General features: G+C 37.9%; 1 protein-coding gene across 1 annotated transcript in view; it reads left to right on the forward strand.

Moving 5' to 3' along the window:
- LOC115258944 (transmembrane protein 214) overlaps positions 1 to 21,969 on the forward strand; it is a 94,276-nt gene that overhangs the window by 20,008 nt on the left and 52,299 nt on the right. The window contains exons 3-4 of the mRNA XM_029859462.2: positions 10,266 to 10,576; positions 10,644 to 10,789. Coding sequence (XP_029715322.1) covers positions 10,266 to 10,576; positions 10,644 to 10,789 — 457 coding nt within the window. The remainder of the gene's footprint in view (positions 1 to 10,265; positions 10,577 to 10,643; positions 10,790 to 21,969) is intronic.

The following is a 21,969-nucleotide window of genomic DNA, read 5'->3' on the forward strand; positions in this document are numbered from 1 at the left end:
TAAGGTGAAATCATGATCTTTTTTTTTGTTAACGAATGCGTGCGATTTTTTTTATTCGTAGAATACGAAGCACTCATTTCTTCTATCAAGCATATCTTTCTGCGTTGTGAGCTTCGCAGAAGTGGGACAAACATTTTTCTACACTCTTCAAAAGAAACCTGATATGTAATTAAATCTAGCTGTCAAAAATGGTTTTAATATTTCAACTCTAAATTGCTTTCAAAATTAAACTTAAGGTGGTTCAAGCTTCGTACACACTTAATTCAGATTGCCGGGATATCAGCATTTTTCCATTCTTTTGCCGAGATTTGCACAGCCGAGTAACCAGCAAACAACAACTTTGCTGAGATCTCAGCAATTTTGACAGTTCATTGCTGAGTTTCGGCAATCGTTTTGCTGAGAGTCAGCTAACAAATGTCACTTTTTGCTGGGATATCAGCTGATAATTTTACTGAGCAGACGGCTGTGCGCGTTTTTGCCGAGCCCGCAAATCTGTTTTGAGTGTGACACACAACTGAAACAAAAATCGTTTATTACAGCATTTTTTCCTGAGAAGCATGACGTGAACTGTACAATTTTTTGAGGTTATTATTACCTTCTAAGTGCTTGAAAACGTTAACCAATGCTTGTCCAATTTTGTAATTTGCGAACTATTCTTAAGTAGCTCGGATGCTTCTCTGTCAACATTGATTAATTTATTGGATGAATTTAATGAAGTCAATAAAGGTTTTGATATTCATACATTTGAAAAAAAAAAAAAATTCCGATAAAAGTTTACTGGGATTGGAAAGATTTTAACTTCGGGCAACGATTTCCCTCCAGATCTTACATCTGACTGTGCGCAGTGCGCACTTACATAGTATTAAAAGTAGTTTTCTACCCTGAAGTTTGAACTTGAGACAGTTTCGTCTACTACTTTTGTAATTATACTCTTGTCACTCTCTATTTTCTTCACCGAACTGTAGGTACAATGATGCTGCCTGACTGTGCATAAAATCAACCAAATATTCATTTTTTTTCTTCAAAAATGCTGGGACTGCCATCGCTTGATAAAAAAAGCTTTCAACAGTTCAAACTTTACTGTAACCCAATGTTCTTCATGTACTTTCTCGCAAAAATCTTTCAGTTTTTGAACTCTGATGTTGAAAGTTCCGTTAATATGTTTGATATGATTTGTGCTTTGTACAAAACCGGTTTGACTATTTTGGCTTTGAAGTTATTACAATATTCGGGGTAATGGCTTCCAGTCTCTTTTAATTCAAAACGGATTCTTATGCTTTCATCCGACGTTTCGGACACATTTATTGTGCCTTCTTCTTGGGATCTGATGGACAACAAACAAATTATGTGTTATGTATTATGCTGTGTCTGTGTAGTGTTGATGTGTACTTACTAACAATGTTCCGTTTTATCGTTAAGGGCCTGCAGCATAGGCACCTTTGTCAACGGTTTATGCTCCGACAACCACAGAACAAGAAAACTGGCATTAACAGGGGCACTCGCTTCGCAGGAGGTATTTTTACCGATTCCCCCACTTTGTTCTGGCCGTAGGCTGGATGGGCTGATTTTTCAGAAATTTAGGGGCAAATATTGTTTTTCTGGGTTAAAAAGTTCATTCCAACTAACTAACACAGTGTTTCAGGGGAAATAGGACAATATGATTACCTCCAATCAATGACACAAAGTTTGTCTGACAATATGCACTGATCAATTCTACATGAGGAAAAACTTGTATCGTTAGCTTAAATTAGTTGAAATTGTTTCTCAAACGAGAAAAACAGTGTTTTAGTGGGAAAAGGGGAAAAACAGGCACTTCTAGTCAATGACTCAAAACAAGTTGTGCCTCAATGCATCGATTAATTTCACATTAGGAAAAAAATTCTTGGTTAACCGCAATTAGTTGGAACTAATTAGGCGAAAATGGGGCGGAACAGGCAATTTCAGACTAACGCATAGCGCGAGGTGTATCTCATGGTATGCAAAGGTCGATTCAGCTAATTCTAAATGTTGATTAGCTGCAATCAATTGGAACTATTTTTAAATCCAGAAGATCCGTAGTTTAGGGGAAAATGTAGCAAAATGAGCACCATCCCCCAAAAACACAGAACAAGGTGCATCTTAATGTATGCGCCGATTAATTCTACATCAAGTAAAAAGTGATTGATTAGCCGCAATCAGTTGATACAATTGTTGAATTCAGAAAAATAGTATTTTTAGGGGAAAATAAGGCAAAATGGGTACTTCCAGTCAATGGCACAGACCAAGGTGTGCCCCAAAATATGCGCCGGTTGATTCTACATAAGGTAAAAATTGGTTGGTTAGCCGCAATCAGTTAAGACTATTTTTTAATCCAGAAAAACAGTATTTTAGGGGAAAATGGGCACTTTCAGTCAATGACACGGATCGAGGTGAGCCTCATTAAATGTACGTGTTAATTCTACATCAAGAAAAAATGGTAGGTATGCAGCAATCAGTTGATACTAATTTTTATTTCAGAAAAAAACTGTATTTATAGGGGAAAATGGGGCAAAATGGGCACTTCCAGTCAATGATATATATCGAGGTGCACCCCAAAGTATACGCCGGTTAATTCTACATCAGGTAAAAATTGGTTGGTAGGCCGCAATCAGTTGAAACCATTTTTTCATTCAGAAAAACAGTATTTTTAGGGGAAAATGAGGCAAAATGGGTATTTCCAGTCAAAGACACTGGTCGAGGTATGCCCCATAGAATGCACCTGTCAATTCTACATCAGAAAAAAATTGGTTGGTTAGCCGCAATCAGTTGAAACCATTATTTAATTAAGAAAAACAGTGTTTTTTAGGGGAAAATGGGGCAAAATGGACATTTGCACTCAATTCCGGTGAATAAAACTATCACCAATCGATTCCTTGACATTTTTCCATTCGGAAAAGTCGGACTTCAAAGATCGCAATCAGCCGCAATAATTAGGTGCCTTTTTGGGTCGGTTTTTCCCCACTGTGCAACGGAGGCCTTATTTGACGCAAATTTGGGTTTAGTCAAGATAACCCAAATTTGACTTCTTCCACGGAGCCGCACGGATGTGTCGGTGCTTCTCTCTTCGTTTTTGACAACATTCGTGTGGGAAGAGGGAGAAAACAACCCAATGTTGAGTAAAAAGTAAAAGCTGTTTAGCCAAATTTGAGTTTTTAAAACTTATTCGCTGGGTTTTTTTTTAATATTTTTCAGTGTATGAAACGAGCGGTGAATGCAGCATGAGTGGTGAATGGCGATCTCACTGTATATGAATTCCTGGTGATATCTTCTGCTCTTGAAATATTTCCTGCTACAATCTTAAAAGGATTCCCTGCAGAAATATCCTTTCTGCAATGATTCCAGAAAATAACTGCCGAAGAATATTTCAAGAAGGGGTTTCGTCGGAATAATTATTTGTGTTCCTGAATAAATTATCATACAATTTTTAGAAGGGATCTCCTGGGGCCTGTAGCATAATGAAAATTTTACTAATAATATTAGTCTTGTAGCTTGTAGTTTGTGATTTCCTGTTGCATAAAAATCCTACAAGTACAAGTTACAAGTCTAATATTACAAGTCGGTTGGACTAATATTATTAGTAGAATTTAACAGTGTCTGTTGCATAAACAAACTACAAGTATAAAATATTAGTTATGACTTGTACTTTTGATTACAAGTCTCAAAGGTCTTGTAAAAAATTTTACAAGGTTATTTAAATTATTGCAGAAGTCATATTTCGTTTGAAATATATTGATTTACCATTTTGAAACTCATTGAGAGATAATTGCGTTGATGTGCACGTCATTTTGTATACAAAATATCATTTCTGCTAAGTTTCTCAAGTTCTCCAAAGTATCTACAATACCCATCTTCGATTTATGTATTATCACAGACAATATTATCATCAGGTATCAGAAAAGTCGGCTCAGGCGGCACGTTCCCCTACCAATGGGGGATTTGTGCCTCGCCAAATCATAGCCTATTTGCATCATTTACCTGAATATTTGAATAAACTGTTCAGGCAGATGCACAAAGTGTATAGACAATTCAGGCCAAATATTTGAATCCCAGACCCAGATGGGCCACTTATCTGTTTCTCGCGAAACAACACACACTTCAATCGCTATGAGGCCCGTCTAGATCCACCCACGCACACCCTCGCCACTAATAGCATTCTGTTAGTGATTCTGATGTGTATGGATGTAGGGAGATCCAGACTAGTCACACAGCGACCAAAAAAGAGCCTTCTCGCAAGATAAAGATAAACCGTTTTCAAATGTTTTCCTGAAAATCAAAAATATGTTTTTACTTAGTATTCCACAATGGGATCCATATAGGTTCTTCATAGAGTGAGAATTGTGAATCATAAATAAACAATGGTTTATATTCGACATGCGTATTTATTCAATTCATCGTGTGAAAATCATTACACAGTTATTTTAATTAGTTGACGTCTGTAGAGGATAGACTTTGACAAATACTTTGGTTAATCCATAATGTATCTTGTTTCCCTGATTGCCAATTGTTTCAACAGATTTTTCATCCATCGCTACTATCACAGATTGCCTACCATTTTCCGGAGGAAGAATGCGTGCAACTTTCCAATATTTTGTATTCAAATTAGGATTTAATCTTGTCATCATATTGAGAATAGTTGCATGGGCATTCTTTCTCAATCTTGGAACTAAGGGTAAGGCAATGATGGCACGACGCAGCGTAGGTAATGTAGTTAATGGTAAAATTTCAAAATATGGTAGCACTTTTGTCACTTTTATGGAAGCTAATGAAGTTTTCAGCCATCTCATGCTGAAGTCATTTTCTGCGGCAAACCAAGCAACGCCTTGCACGTGACCGGAACCGGTAAAAACTGGTTGGATCTCTTCCGGAGGAATATTCTGCAGTATCGTGATGAGTTCCAAGGATAACTTCTCAAAAAAAGGTTCATCGATGTCCCCATCCGGTCGTTTAATCATCAGCTTCAAAGAATCGACACCGCTGAATCTGACTTTCTTGCCATCGTTCGATACCGGAGATATGGCTGCCCGTTTAATGGACTCTTCCAGAGAGGTTGTTGAAGAAGAGCTCATACCTTTATCGTCCTGGGACAATAGAAGTAAGTCTTCTATCGAATTATTTTCCATTTTAGAGCTTGAGTAGCCGAAAAAAAAATCACTCTTGTATCAGACTTCGTGAGAAAAAAAAGGGATTGTAAATTAAATTAAATTCAGTTGGACAAATCTGATATGCGACCGCAGATCGCGAAGGTGATGCACGAAAAAATCTCAAAGTATCTACAATACCCATCTTCGATTTATGTATTATCACAGACAATATTATGGTCACTGCGTCACTGCATCAAATCGAAGGCGAGACTTGAAGCACACGTGAAGTTGCATATGCGAAATACATTTGAATCGGGAGCAGGCCGTTAGGCCGAAAGCCGTTAGGCCGAATGCCGTTAGGCCGTAGGCCATTAGGCCGAAAGGGTCGTTAGGCCGAATAGGTTGTCATTATATGTGTCTACTGATTTTATTGTTCTTCATTGCACAAAACGAAATAAACATGAGAAAAGTCTACATCATTGGGGAACTGTGGGGGAAATTAATTTGGGAGGCGAAGTTGAAAAGATTTATAATACAGCATCTCTAAAAAGCTTAGTTTTAGTCAGAACCATAGAGTTATGGTGAACGGATTCAACCAAAGCTATCGACAGGATAAAGATATTCAATACAGTAACATTGTCAACATAATTAAACTACTTGCAAATGAATGTAATACAAATCAAAAAGGCTATTATACCTAACCTAAAAGCATCAACATCATCGTGCTTATCATTCTACCATGAGCAGAATACAAAAAAGAAACAGTGCAAAGGCAACCAGTTCAGTATAGTAAAATAGAATATATTTAGGCGCTGTACATAGTGTAAGTTCAGCTGCCAATTGGAATCGGAGATTTTTCCTTCTTTTGAATATAGGCTGTTCTTTCTAGTTTAACAATTCTACTCACTATAAGTATTACAGCCATTAATTTTTGCATAAGAGTTTTTCCTTCTTCTGTACATAGGCTTTTCTGCTAGCCTAACTGTTATACATACTCACTATGAACATAACAGCTATTAAGTTTTTCATCGGAAATTTTTCCTTCTTTTGAAAATAGGCTGTTCTTTTTTCGTTATAAAGATTACAGCCATTAACTTTTCCATCAGAGTTGTTTCTTCTTCGGAACATAGGCGTTTTACTCATATTCGTATTATAGCTATCAACTTTTTCATCTGAAATTTTACTTTTACTACTTCTAAACTCTTTCTAGTTTAACTGTTCTGTTTTACGCTGGTAGTCTACTGTTGCTCTTTCTAGTTTAAATGTTTTGCTCATTATGAGGATTACAGCCCTCAACATAGTTTTTTTTTCTTCTGAACATAGGGAGTTTTTTTTTTCGTAATATTACTTTAATACTCACTATAAGAATAACAGCTAGCAGCTTTTTCATCGAAAAATTTTCCTTCTTTTAAACATAGGCTCTGTTCTTTCTATGTTTTAGAGAACTCGATTCAGTTGCACTTAATCTTGTTAATCATGTTCGTACTGGAACTCTGAATTTGTTCCCGGTGTAACTATTATTTAGACTTTGAAACGCGAAAAACTATTACAGAAAGGACCCGATTTTGTCAGCCCCATTTTGTGACAAACTTTTTGCTCTCATTATCTTACGGTCACATTTTAAGTAATTTATTAATATTTATGCTTGATCATCACAGCTGAGATGCAGAACATAGAGGGATAACAAGTTTGAAAAACTGTTTAAGTTTTTGATGAGAGCCAAAAATGTAGAGTGTTTCTTCAATTAACCATTCAAAGCCAACCAAAACTTCAAGGTCGAAGACCGTTTCCCTCAAACATTAATTAGTTTTTTACCATCCAGTTGCCTAAGCAAACCGTTTAACCTTACAACCCATTTGACCCAGTGACCAGTTCGGCCTAACAACCCGACCCATCCGGCCTAATGGCTTATTCGACCTAACGACCCTTTCGGCCTAACGGTATTTGGCCTAACGGCATTCGGCCTAACGGCATTCGGCCTAACGGCATTCGGCCTAATGGCATTCGGCCTAACGGCTTTCGGCCTAACGGGGTAGAACCGATCACTGCGTCACTGCATCAAATCGAAGGCGTGACTTGAAGCACACGTGAAGTTGCATATGCGAAATACATTTGAATCAATTGTTTTTATTGTGCATAATTGAGCTAATTAAGAGCTACAATATGCGATGAAAGATTTTCAAATTTTCAGAGTAGATACTAGGATAGTATATCTTTCGAATGACGGGTGCCTAATTGGTGAACATTTTTATTTGATAATAACGGTTTTTGGCACACCGTGACATGATGACACAGGGCTCTCTAAAGGAATTATGTACAGTAAGGACCCGATTTTGTCAGCCCCATTTTGCGACAAAGTTTATGCTCTCGTTATCTTACAGTCAAATTTTAACCAATTTACTCATGTTTATCGTCAAACTTCAGCTTAAATGCAGAACATAGCGGGATAAAAAGTTTGAAAAACTGTTCAGGTTTTTTAGGAGAGCGAAAAATGTGTTTTGGAAAGGGGCTGACAAAATCGGGTCACTAATGTAACACGCCCGCCACCCCGATTTTTTATCGACGGTGACAAAGTCGAGGCGGTTGAAGATTTCATGTAGGTACTTGGGCTCACTTGTTACCGCCGACAACGACACTAGCAGAGAAATTCAGAGATGCATTGTGGCAGGAAATCGAGCTTACTTTGGACTCCGCAGAACTCTACGATAGAACAAAGTTCGCCGACATACGAAGCCATCTACAAAACGCTGATTGGACCGGTAGTCCTCTATGGGCACGAAACATGTACTCTACGTGCAGAGGACCAACGCGCCCTTGGAGTTTTCGAACGGGAGGTGTTGCGTATCATCTATGGCGGAATGCAGATGGAAGACGGGACTTGGAGAAGGCGAATGAACCACGAGCTGTATCAGCGACTGAGGGAAATAAAGCATAGGGGCAAGACACTGTGCAAACGAGAATAACTCTGAGAAATTGCGAGTAACTCTTTTCACCAATGATCGACGAATTTTGTTGAAAAACATCCCTAAAACTGCAAGCGAGATATCGGGTAATATTGTTTGATTTATATCATAAATAAATAAATCAGGCAACACCCATGTAAAAACGGGAACAATCCGGAGGAATTCTGAGCAACTCTGTGATTGAAAATGTACTCTCCAGCACAGTGTCTTATCCCAAGGTAAAAGCTCAATTATCGCATCCTAGGTCAATTTGGATTTAAACAAGAAGTATGATACCTATTGCTAAATCTTTATCCATTGTTTTTCAATTGAATCTTTGTTCAGCATATTCACTAATGCTGTTCCATGGTTTGTGTATGTATATTTGTCATTTATATGTTTATTGTTTTTGACGCTTTAGTCGTTTAAGGTACACCGGAGCAAGTTGAAACGGGTGGGGCAAGATGAAACACGAAGTTTTGAAATAGATTTCAATACAATTTGGAAATTTATCCTTCGCTAAAAGATTGGTTGAATCAAAAACTATGTGTTACGGTGATCAAACTGTTTATCATCATTAGAAAACATCATGTTAACCCGCTGTTTCATCTTGCCCCACCCGTTTCAACTTGCCCCGTTGTACCTTAATCAATAATAGTAAAATTTAAAAAAAATGTGTTACTTTATTTGGGTAATTGAAATACCATACTTAATAAAAAAATATTTCGTTAGAGCGGCCGAAAATGATCCAAATAGCACATACTTTTCTTCATATATCGTATAGAGATTGCAAAACTTCCGTATCTATGAAATTATTTTTAAAGAACATTCTGTTAACTTTTTTTTATTTTTCTTCCGGATGTTTTTCGAAAAATGCAGGAAATAAACAAACAACAACTGCCATTTCAAATTAATAGTGAACTGTCGGATGAATTTTGACAGGTAAATGAACCAAAACAACTTGTATTTTCATGGTCACTAATATTACAAGTGCTAATAATATTAGTGGAAAATCGAGCCTTTATGCAACACAAATTATTAGCACTTGTAATATTAGTACTTGTAACTTGTAGCTTGTAGCTAATATTATTAGCCCGATTATGCTACAGGGCCCTGGTAACTCTTACAGGTACAATCTATCTTGATTGAAAAATCAGAAATTTTTAGCTGCTGCTGATGATGGCTGCATAAGATGCATTAGAAATGTGTTGCTCACATAATTGCTACATTTCTTCATTTGAAACATATGAATTTTCTCGTAAATTTAAAGCAATGTATAATGTATATTCACCGTATGAAAACGTAGTACATTCCTACCTCATTTGAGAACCACTGCATCAATTGATATGGTATGCATCTTAAGCAGTAAGAACAAACAATGATGGAAACGAAGGGTTTCCTACTGCTTCTCGAATTTCACTGCGACGTGACGTTCGTCGGCTGACTGAACAATGACACCACAGACAAACAGACGTAACACCTTGAACGATTTTCATGGAAATCCATCGCCCAGTTCACACTGCCATCACCTGGTGGAAAAGTTGCACGAATCACTGTGTTGTGCAATATCGTCAACGGAAGGCGCTAGTCTGAAACGTCAAACGCCTAGAAAAACGATGCGCGCGCCTCTGGCTGTGAAAGCCACAACTATGAAAATTTAAAATGATCGTTAAAAGCGTGGTCGATGGAAATTTTGCAAGTGATTCGTCTGTTTGTCTGTGACGACACTGTTGCCTCACCAATCACCATGCACCGGTAACTGTGTGGTGAACAGTAGTGCAGTCAATAACAAATGCTTCGATTGCTACACTACTGACCACAAGCATTATGTCTGGTGCATCACAAACTATGACGCGACATGCTTGTGGGAAATTAGTTTCGGTTAATTATGACTGTGCTATTCTTATGTTGGTTGACCTAGATAGGGCAACTGTCTAAATCGGCCTTGGTATTAGGATGACACTAATCCACGGAAATTTAAAATATCACGTTGCACCGATTAACTGTAAGATTTATCCCTCTCTTTCCCTTAGTAGATTTTCCGCTCTAATAACTATCAATAAAATTAGCGCAATCCAGTTTCTTCTGTTCCTATATTGTAGTCTTATTTGTATAAGATTTTCAATTAGCAGTTACACTATAGCACACTTAGTTACTATTCAGTTCATTGTTTGAAATCACTTCATCTTCACTAATCGCTCTGTGTTCTTTTCCCGCCTTGCAGACTCGACATCTCGTCCAGTGACTTCCTGACCATACTGAGCTCCCTGACGACGCAGAACAAATCCAACCGGGACCTGTCCGTACTGCTCGACGACGCTTCCAGACTGCTGGTGGAACGGTACGTTCTCAGTGCCCCGAAGACCTCCAGCACGTTTACGACGCTGTTCAAAAACATTCAGTTCATCGCCAAACCGGAACTGATCTACTTCGGACTGATACTGTGCCTCATCGAAGACCCCGAGTGCTGGGCCGCTTGGCGGGGTCTCTATAAGAAGAACATCCAGCAAACGGCGGATCTGTTAAGTTTTATTGGTGCGTTTGTGAGAAATTGTTTCGTTGTGGTGAGGTATTTTCATGTGTTTTACTTTATTATTTTCAGAAAACGCTTCAACAAAACCAGTGTCTAAACTGCTAAGTGATCGACTGTTTCATCAATTTTTGGATGATATAGAGCATGTTAATACTGAGCTCGGAGAAAGCAAAAAGAAAGTAGAAGGATTAAAGGGATCTGTAGCGGTATTGCAGGTATGTATATATAGTATATTTAGTAGCGCATGAACTCATTTTTATCTTACAAGAATTTTACATTGAATTGAACCCTATGCATTTAAATACACCCGATTCTTTTTTTTTGCACGGGTCTGGTTTCCGCTATAACTCAGCCAATTTTTAACCGATTTTCATGAAATTTTGAACACGTGTAGGCACGGTTAGTACTATCAGTGTACACAATTTCATGAGAATCGGTTAAAAAATGACTTATTAATAGCAAAAACCAGACCTGTGCAAAAAAAGAATCGGGTGTAAACCATTGAATCGGTGTTCGATGGGAGTTATGGGCGTGTTACGTCTGTTTCTATGTGCTATGCGTATCTCACAGTGTACAAAAAATCAAGTTCATTCGATGTAAAATTGAAGCGAAAAGCAAAAGGCGAAAAGTGCCCAAAATGATCCACCTTGCCCAATTGCCCGAATAGTCTTACATGTTTATCGTAATTATACTATTGACATTCTTTGCAATAATTCGCAAATTTTGAAACTGTTTTCTACTATAGTTTCTATCAGGAATAACTTGAAACGATCACAGTCGTTTGGGAGAAGTAGGGGTAGTGGTTCTCAACTGCAAAAAATATATTTCAACATGTTCTAACGGTTGGAGTTTGCACCATAACGCAGATCATTTTTCTTTAGCTTATCTTACACTTCAACATTACCGTGGGTGCCCTTAGTTCGTGCAGGTCCAAATTTCACTAACTGATAACATTTCGAAATCAAAATCATAGAATTAATTGGGCAAATTTTAAAATTTCACTTTAGCTGTAATACCTAAAGTGAAATTTAGACAACTCAGCAATTAGTTTTACAATTATCATCACTAGATGAACTAGCGAAATCTAGACCCGCACGAAATTAGTGGACCAATTTCGAACAATTAGTGGACCCGCATATACAGGGTGTTAGGTTCCTGAGTGCAAACTTTTTAAAGGGTGATAGAGAACCATAAATGGTGAAAGAAATTGTTCTACGCATATGGTCAAATCTCAACCGTTACGTAGTTATTGAACTTCCCATGTTTTTGACTCTTATTGCTTTAACTGGCTATAACTTGAAAATGGTCAAACTTATCGCAATTTTTTGGCTCTTATTCGAAAGATTATTGAATTTTCAACCACATGGCATCTTTGAATCGATTGGTTTAGTTAAATAACTAAGTTTTGTAGAGCAAATAGCTCAAAAGGTGGGCTTCGTGGCCGTGCGGTTAGCGGCTGCAGTCGTCTAGGCGTATCGTAAGCCTCGGAGTGTGGGTTCGATTCCCACTTCAGTCGGTGGAAACTTTTCGTCAAACGAAAAATTCATCACTGGGCCACTGGGTGTTTTGTGTTGTCCGTTGTCTAGTGTAAGTAATGTGTTCAGTCTGTGCAGCCTCTGGCTGAAGACGGTGTGAATTGTCTTTTTTTTTTTTTTTTTTTTAAAGTTGTGTGTTTTAATTTGTCTTGGTCAATTATCTTTGAAAAATGCGTAATAAATTAAAATTCCTTCTTAGACAAAGTTGTGGCCCCTGTTTCACTCTACAATTTATTCTTTGACATCAAACTTCTATCTCTTATCGTTTTCTTGCTATTTCGATTTAAACATCGCATTTTAGACAATAAATTTTCAACTGTCAATGTAAGCACTTTTTTGCGCACTGTGCCGCAAATTTAAATCGAAATTGCAAGAAAACAATAAGAACTAGAAGTTTGGTGTCAAAGAACGAATTGTAGAGTAAAACAGGGGCCACAACTTTGCCGAAGGAAGAATTTTAATTTATCATGCTTGTTTCAAAGATAATTGACAAGAACTAATAAAAACACACTACTTTTGAGGTATTTGCTCTAGAAAACTTAGTTATTTAACTTAACCAATCGATTCAAAGAAGTCATGTGATAGAAACTTCAATAATCTTTCGAATAAGGGTAAAAAAACTGCAATATGTTTGGCCATTTTAAAGTTTTAGCCAGTTAAGGCAATAATAATCAAAAACATGGAAACTTCAATAATTACGTAACGGTTGAGATTTGACCATGTGCGTAGAACAATTTTTTTCACCATTTATGGTCCTCTATGATCCTTTAAAAAGTTTGCACTCACAAACCTAACACCCTGTATAAGCCAGTTCAAATGACGACAACATCGTAATTTTCGTGAAATATTGGGTCTGATGTAGAATTCTGCTTATCAATTCCTAAGATTTATTCCAATATTATTTTCAAATTTATTATCAGAAGTTTCAATCCTTTAGCAATATTGAATTCAAGGCATTGGCAGCGAGTCGCTCGAATTCGTTGGTGGTACAGTAACACCGGTCTATGTTATAAGCATTGCCATCTCCCCATCCGTACCACAGCATAATCAATTCGAAATCAGTCAAATCAATAAGCCGCATTTGATAAAATTGATCACCAGATCCTCCTCCATAAACTTTCTCGACTTGGGTTTTCCTTGAGACTGGTTACATGGCTGAGTTCATACCTTACAGAACGAGTTCTACGTGTGAGGCTTAACAACATTATTTCGTCACCCTTCTCAAACAAATCAGGAGTTCCACAAGGAAGTAATTTAGGGCCATTATTGTTTGTTTTGTTTTTTAATGACGTCTCGTTGCTTTTTGATGACGGTTGTAAGCTAGTTTATGCTGATGACTTCAAACTGTTTCTTGAGGTGCGATCTGTTGATGATTGTTTGCGTCTGCAAAATCGACTTCAACTGTTTGTTGATTGGTGCCATAGAAATAAATTAGTCATCAGCGTAGCAAAGTGTCACGTAATTTCGTTTAATCGCCTCGATAGTCCAGTTTTGTTTGGCTATAATATCAATGGAACTATTCTGACAAGAACTGCTGGAATTTGTGATTTGGGCGTCCAACTAGATGCAAAACTAGCGTTCGATTGCCAACGATCCATGATTGTTTCAAAAGCCACGCAACGTTTAGGCTTTATCCTCAAAACTGCCAAAGATTTTAACGACCCACATTGTCTCAAGACGTTATATTGCTCGCTTGTACGTCCAATTCTTGAAAATGCCTCTATTGTATGGTTTCCGCATAAGGTTTCATGGTGTTTGCGGATAGAAAGAGTTCAGAAACGTTTTGTTCGAATGGCGTTTTGAAGTTTGCCATGGCGAGATCCAGTTAACCTTCCGCCATATCCGGCGAGATGTCAATTGCTTGGTTTGGACACACTAGAACGTCGGCGAAAAATTCAGCAGGCTGTGTTTATCGCAAAATTTATTAATGGGGAAATTGATTCTCCAGAGCTGCGAGCGATGATCAACTTCCGGATTCCTAGTAGAGAGCTGCGATACTCAACCCTGCTTGTGCACAGATTCCATACAACCTTGTATGGCTACAATGAGCCCATCGCCGCATGTATTCGGACATTTAGCATTGTGGAAGATCTGTTCGAGTTTGACGAGCCGTCCAATCGTTTTGCAAACAGAATTCGACGATCTGGTTTACTTTAATATTAGATTGGTTGTGTACTGTAAGTACTGTAACGTGACAAGTGTTGTTTATGTTTAAGATTAAGTTAAGTAAATGTGTGTTTTATGTATTTTAACAGTTTATGTAGACCTTAAGGTCCGATGAACTTAAATAAATAATAAATAAATAAATAAAGATTTGGCTCTAATGTCTGACTCTCAGTCAAGACAGATGCAATCCTCCGATGGCCAAGAACTGTAGGTACTGACCACTTTCTTGCGACTGCTGAGGGGTAAGAAAGGAATGTTAGTTGTACTTATAAAAAAATATGTAGAAACCTGTACGACCTAGGCCTAAGTGTCACGCAAGTTTGCAAGTTTTTTTTACGCGATTTTCATTTACAAGGTTTTTATACGCGGATTTTTTTTTTAATTACGCGGTTTTCATTTACGCGGATCAAGTTTACAGCATATGAATCATAATTATTTTTTTCAAATTAGATACCTACCTAGCCTAAAGTTAAAGACGATGTCTGACACCATTTTGAAATCCATGATGGCGGCCATCTACTATGCTTAAAACTATTCAATACGTAGGGTAAATCGGGGTAATTTGACCACCTTAAGCAAAAGTCGATTGAAGATGCAGAAAACAACGTTGAATCTCTCGCACATCGTTTAATCAGAATGTTTCTGATAATACTATACTAGTTGCATAAAAATATCATAGTCTAATCGCATTTTAATGCCAAAAAATGATTTTTGAAAAAGTGATGTTTTTGCTTCCATTTTGAACCGTCGGGGTAATATAAGCACCCTATTTTCAATGAAGAATTTATATCGCCTAATGAGCTTAAGCTTAAGCTTGATTGACCGCCCGCAGTTGCTACACTGATGATACTGTACGTATGGTTTTCATAGTTTACATCTTATGAATCAGTTATTTTTATTTTTTTTCATGATTTCATAGTTCTCGTATGCTTTTCATACACTGACCAGCGAAATCCATAAGACTTGTCGTATGAAAAACATCATAAGAAGTTTCGTATGAAAATCAAAAGATGTATTATGAAATGCCATTGCCAAAAAACAACAAAACCTTTTATTGGCTTCTAACCACTTCATCTTTCGAAGTGTCGCATGAGTAAAGCACGCGCTCTTTAATCTTAGCGTTCCTGGTTCGATTCCAGGTTACGATTTTTTTAGTTTATGCGAAATATTTAATAAAAATATGTATGATAGTCATAAGAAATAATTTCAATTTTTATACGTTATCGGTATGATTTTCATACGTGAGAGTTATGAAATACATACAGTAAGGGGCGATACACAAATTATGTCACGCAAAAATCGACCTTTTTCAACCCCCCCTCCCCCTCTGTCACACTTTTTGTATGGGGCCTCAATATTTTTTGTAAGGGTCGTCACGTTGTGCAACACCCCCCCCCCCTCCCCCCTTAGGGCGTGACGTAATTTGTGTACGACCCCTAATAGTATGACAATAATAGTTGACGCTTTGAATCCAAAATCATAGCTCGTAACTATGATTTTCGCAAGTAATTCTTCTGCTATTCTGCTATTATCAACGCATCCCCTGACTTTCGCCCATCTGCGTTGTCTTTTCACTAGGCAATACGTCTACCAATTGATGTTTATGGGTTTGCCGGACCAAGTCATGTAGCTAAGCCAAACACCCCATCTACAACTGTTGGGTAGGCACCATTGTCCCGCCCACTGGTCTTTTACAGCTAGTTGTAGGTGCATGTGTGCGTGTAAGTATTGGTGTATGTGTGTTAGTGTTGGTGTATTGTAGGCGCCAACTCGTTCTAATCCACTCTGATAGCTAACACCCTATTGAGCCATTACCCTTAAATCTGGCAATCTATGAAATAGAATGAGTTAAGCGCCTGTACATAATAGTCAGTTAATCAAACAAGGAATATTAGAATTAAAGTGAAGATACAATGAAGCAACGCCCGAACCTCGAGAGCACAAATCCCAAGAACCAAATGACAGGCTGCGCGAACAGTCGATTGACTGGCCACCACCAGTGAATAACCAATCGAGCAAACCCTCCAGCACAAACCGCCACCAGCTCTCCCCACCTGTGCCCAACAAATCCGAGGCACAGCCCAGCCATAGCTTTACCTTAAAATCAAAATCTAGTTTGCAGAGCACAATACTTCCCAAGTAACCACGCAGCTCGGGCCGCAAATCACGCTACACGTTACAAATAAGACTACCCCGCCCGTACAACCGAAATCGATCTAGGGTAGAGAAGGGTCTCTTTTCACTCCAATCCGGGCTCAACTGCACCTACAGGGTAGCGTACCCCACACACACTATGCACTCATGCATCCATCACGACCCGAGCCGCACGGTCACCTGGGTTGCTTCTATCTGCATGACCTCACCCATCCCGTAACCCCTCTTTTGCATTACAAAGCAGTCCCTCTTCCCAAAGTTTGTGCGTGGTATAAATGAGATTATAAAGCTGAAGAAATCGTCACCAACACAACCGCCAACAATGAGCACTCAATGGTGTCGGTAGAATCAATGAAGACCCCCTCAGTCCCAAATCCAATTATCCTACACTACCCAAGTAACCACAATGCTGAAGCCGTACGCACTGCACGTACGAAGTACATACAGACCTACCCGCACCGCCTAAACAAACCTCCTAGGCCGAACACAAGCGAAAAGCGGCGCCACCACTGCACAATGGGTCCAGAGCCGTATTTGCGAAGACAAAAATGTTTGTGTCTAAACCTTAAGTTTTAGATACATGGTGTCTTTGGGAAAGTTTCTTCTTATTTTTCGACCTTTTTTCTCATTATTGTTAAATTAGGGTGGTCCCTCTAGTTTAGCTGATCCAAACATCTGCTTTTTAATAGTTTTATGTAGGGAATCGCGCCACTTGGGCGGTGGTTCTATATTCGTCTGTTTTCCACTATAACTCAGTCAAATTTGAACGAATTGGCACAACTTTTGGAATGTGGTGAGATAGGTATAGTATCTACCCGAGTACAACATTGCAAGTCAATTGGTTCAAAATTGACTGAGTTATAGTGGCAAACAGACGAATACAGAACCACCGCCCAAGTGGCGCGATACCCTACGTATACAAAATGTTCCTAACTTACATTTTTTCAAAAGATCCATGTTAAAGTGATCCTTGAAATTCAGTTTTCTTGAAATAACTTTTAATTCGTTCGTTTCTCGTAAATAGTTTGTTCCGAGCACTTTTAGAACTATTGACAACGCATCTCTCTCTCTCTTCTTGGCGTAACGTCCTCATGGGGACAAAGCCTGCTTCTCAGCTTAGTGTTCTATGGGCACTTCCATAGTTATTAACTGAGAGCTTCCTCTGCCAATGACCATTTTGCATGCGTATATCGTGTGGCAGGCACGAAGATACTCTATGCCCAAGGAAGTCATGGAAATTTGCTTTACGAAAAGATCCTGGACCGACCGGGAATCGAACCCGTCACCCTCAGCATGGTGATAACGCATATTTTTTTCCAAAGAGCTCAATGTTCTAACTCTCGTGGTTAAAGAGATATTGACATTTTCCTTCGAAAAATCACATTTATTCAAAAAGTCATACACTACCCGCCAATAATATGGAATCGTTGCAATACTCAGTATTGCAGCACCCAAAAAGTTTGGCATCACCCAAAATAAGGAGGAAAAATATGTAGAGTAAACGGGAACCAATTAGGTTGTGGGTACGAGTTGTATTTTGAAAAAGAATAGGGGGGGGGGTGATTTGTGCCTCAAAGACCTGAAATAAACACATTTTAGGGTGATGCCAAACTTTTTTGGGTGCTGCAATATTCAGTATGAGTGTTGCAATATGCGATTCCATATTTATGGCGGGTAGTGTATATCAAAAAGGAGCAAATGAATTTTCAATCTCTCGGTTGCATTGGAAAGATCGTACTCTGTTCTATTTAAGGTGTAAAAACTGCAGGTACCTTTTTGTTTGAAGCTTTTTATTGAATTTTGAAAGTACGATTTTTTTCATGGAAAAGCAGTTGTAACTTTGAAAATCGATGAGATACGAACTTGGCGTCTTCGACAAAATTGTGAGTTTTTGGCTGCTCTAAAAGTGTCCAGAACAAAGAATTGCGAAAAAATCAACACATAAAATTGTATTGAGTAAAAACAGGTTTTCATATGAAAAACGACACACGTCAAGCAAATTCAACTCGTCTATGTTAGATAGATCAAAGTAACCATGTCGAAAATGTTTAAATTTGTTTAAAATCCATAATTCGTCGATGAACTCAACTTAAAATATGATTTTGAGCTGATTCCCATCAATTGAATTTTATTTTCATCACTTCAATGTATGGATAGCGAAAATGTCAATCACTAGTATGTTGGTATTAACGTGAAAGCCTAACAAAGTTACATGATTTACAATATTTTATCAACAGTGTGCCTTAATGGTGATGACAGTATAAATAAAGATTGGTTCTAGAATGAAATGGATGAACATTTACCAAGCTACTTTGATCTATCTAACAAAGACGAGTTGAATTTGCTTGGAGTGTGTCGCTTTTCATATGCATTTTAGAAAATATTTAATCAATATAAGACAATTAAAACACGCTTCGCACACTGCTCGTTAAGTCAAATTGTGGTTTCCATCATTATTGGCATGTGATCATCTCTAGAACGGTTTTGCTGAAGAAAGTCGTCGATCAGTGGTACAAACGGGGATTAAGCTGGTCGGGAGTCAAACCAGAAGTGTTGAAAACCGCTAGAGTTGACCGTAAAGTTGTTCACTCTTCTTGATTTCGTTTGTTTACCATTAGAGTCAAGCTTGTATAATTGTATTGTTATAGCCATTGGCGTAGCTAGGGGGGGTTCCAGGGGTGCCTGGCACCCCCTAGAACAAATGTGGCACCCCCTAGATTTTTTCCAGTCACCCAAAATTTAAAACTGTAAACAATAATTCCAATATTTAAATATTAATGGCACATTTGAACATAACTTAAGCACACCCAGAATTACTTATATTCCTGTTGTACGTTTTGGCGTTTTGGATATTGGTAAGAACAATCAACAGACTTCTTCATGGATTCCTCCAGAAATATCTCTATCTATTAATACAGTGATTTCTCTATGCTTCCTTTTTGGATTCCTCCTATTAACCCTCGAGCGATCGCGCTGTTGTATTTTGTACAACAGGTTGAAAAAATCTCGCTTTTTGTGCTCAGCATGAGCGTGGTGCTGACGCAGGTAGTCATCCGCGCGAGTTACGGAAGGTTAATAAGATACTTCTTGGAATTCTTCTAAGGATTCCTGGTGAGATTGTCTAATCTTCCTGGGACCCTTTCAGAAATTCATCCAGTGATTCTTCCTGGAATTCCTTCAGAGATGTTATTTAGAGCTTCTTTTAGAAATTCCCATGGAATTCCTCCAGGAGCTTATATTGGCCTTCCTCCGAAAGTTGTGACTAGGATTCCTCAAGCAACTCCTGCTGCGATTCTTCCAGCAATTTCTCTCCTCCAAAAGTTCTCACTGTGGTACCTTCAGGAATTCTGCTAGGGCAGTTCTTCTGGAATTTTTTCCGGAAAATTTCCTAGGAATTAAAGAAAAATCCCTTCGGTGATTCCTAAATAAATTTCTTCAAGTTTATATCCAGGACTTCCTCCAGAGGTTCTTCCAGAAATTCCACAAGGGATTCTCCAAGAGCTTCTATTGGCTTTATGAATTCCAGCTGGGATTCTTCAAGCAATTTCCATTAGGACTCCTATAGAAATACTTTCGAGAAATCTTGCTGAAATTCCTCCAGAATTTCCACCTCCTGCGATTCCATTAGGGATTCCTTCAGTATATTTCTACTGATTCTTTCAAGGCATTTGTTAGAGGAACTTCTCTTAGGATACACCCGGCATTCCTGATTCTAGGATTTCTCTAGAAATTATTTCTATGATACAATGATTTCGGGTGAAATTTATCACTTTTCACAGTTTTTGGCGACTAACTTTTGGATGTTCGGCGATATGGTTAAATTCAATGCTTTAAAACAAGTACGACCATGGTTTTCATCAGTCAACGAGCTTGAAAATTTTATAGCAAAACATTTTATTATGATAAATAGCATTTTAAATAGAAAATCAAAAATTATACTTTCGGAGTGAACTTCATCAGTCAGTGAAATGCCTTTGTAAGTGCTGAAAATATTTTTTTTATCTGAATTAACCACCCTACAATGCAAAATGCTTTACAAAACTGTTACAAATTTAATTTAATTATTTAAGTTAAAAGTTTCAAATTTGAATTTTAAAAAGTATTAAATTTGAAGAAAACGCCTGAAAGTATGCAATTTCCTCACTTATTATGTGTATCAATATTGTACTTCCGGAAAAGTACAATTTTATACATAAATTACAATATTTACAGAATTTTTGATGACGTTATCGGGTTTAGCGAATGATTTGCAGCTATAAACATTCTATCGAATATCCATTACATGTGCGATACAACTGCGGTAACAATAGTTTGAAAGTGTCTTTGAACATAGGCGCCAACTTAAGGGAGGGGGGGGGGGGGCAAGCATGGTTTTGCCCCACCCCCCCAATAATTGACGATTTTTCGATTTTCCCAAACAAAAAATCAGAAAAATCAGGCTTTGACCCAGACTATGATACAAGAGAAATTCTTCTAGTGATCCCTTTACGAATTTATCCTAGCATTGTGACTGGAATTCTTCCGGGCTATCTTCCTGAGATTCATTCAGAAATTCCTCCTGCGCTTCCTTTAGGGCTTTCTCTATAGATTCTTCCAGAATATCTCTACCGGTTCTTACAGGGACTACTCTAGGTATTCCAAGGATTTTTTTTATTCCTCCATGCATTCCTGATGGGGTTTCTTTAGAAATTCCTGCATAGTTTCATCTAGCAATTCCTCCTAGGATTTCTGCTGAGATTTCTACAATGGTACATCCCATAATCCTTCTAAGAATACCTCCTGATATTTTTTCTGTGACTCTTCAGAAGCTCTCCGATGATTCCTCGAGGAATTTTTATCCAAGGATTCTCTCATAAATTTATCATTGGATTCCTCCAGGAACTCCTCTTGACTTTCATCCAGGAACTCCTCCTGGAACTCCATAAGCGATTCCTGCTGCTTCTAATATTTCAGGAATGTATCCTCCAGAAACTCTTATTGTGATAGCAGCAGGAATCCCTCTAGGGATTTCTTCTTGCATTCTTGCTGGGATTCTTTTAGGCAGTTTTCCTATGATAGAGATTAATCATTATCCTGAAACATCTCTTGACCTTCTCAAATGAATTCCAGCTGAAGGAATCCCAATAGAAACCTCTAGAGGAATCCCTAAACGAATTTCTAGAATAGTTGGAATTTCCAGAGAAATCCTAGAATGTATAACTAGAGAAAAAAACTTGTAATTTCTCAGGCTATTTTATTGTGATTACTTTTGTAATTCTTTATAATTTAATTTAATTTATATTTATTGCTTCCGATTTTATTTTTAATTTTTATTTACGTGTATTTTAATATTTGCTAATTCTACACTACTTCCGAAAATTGCTGAACTGGAAATTCAAGAATTCTCTACTGAGCTTGCTCAAAGAAAATCCTATTAAATTCATGAAAAACTTCCTGACAAATTCCCCAATAAATTTCCGGAAAAATTGCCATCAAAATTACCTTAGAACTTCCAAAGTAGTTGACAAAAGAATTCATATAAGAATTACAAGAGGAATTCT

The sequence above is a fragment of the Aedes albopictus genome, chromosome 2 (genome assembly GCF_035046485.1).
Source record: "Aedes albopictus strain Foshan chromosome 2, AalbF5, whole genome shotgun sequence".
NCBI lineage: Eukaryota > Metazoa > Arthropoda > Insecta > Diptera > Culicidae > Aedes > Aedes albopictus.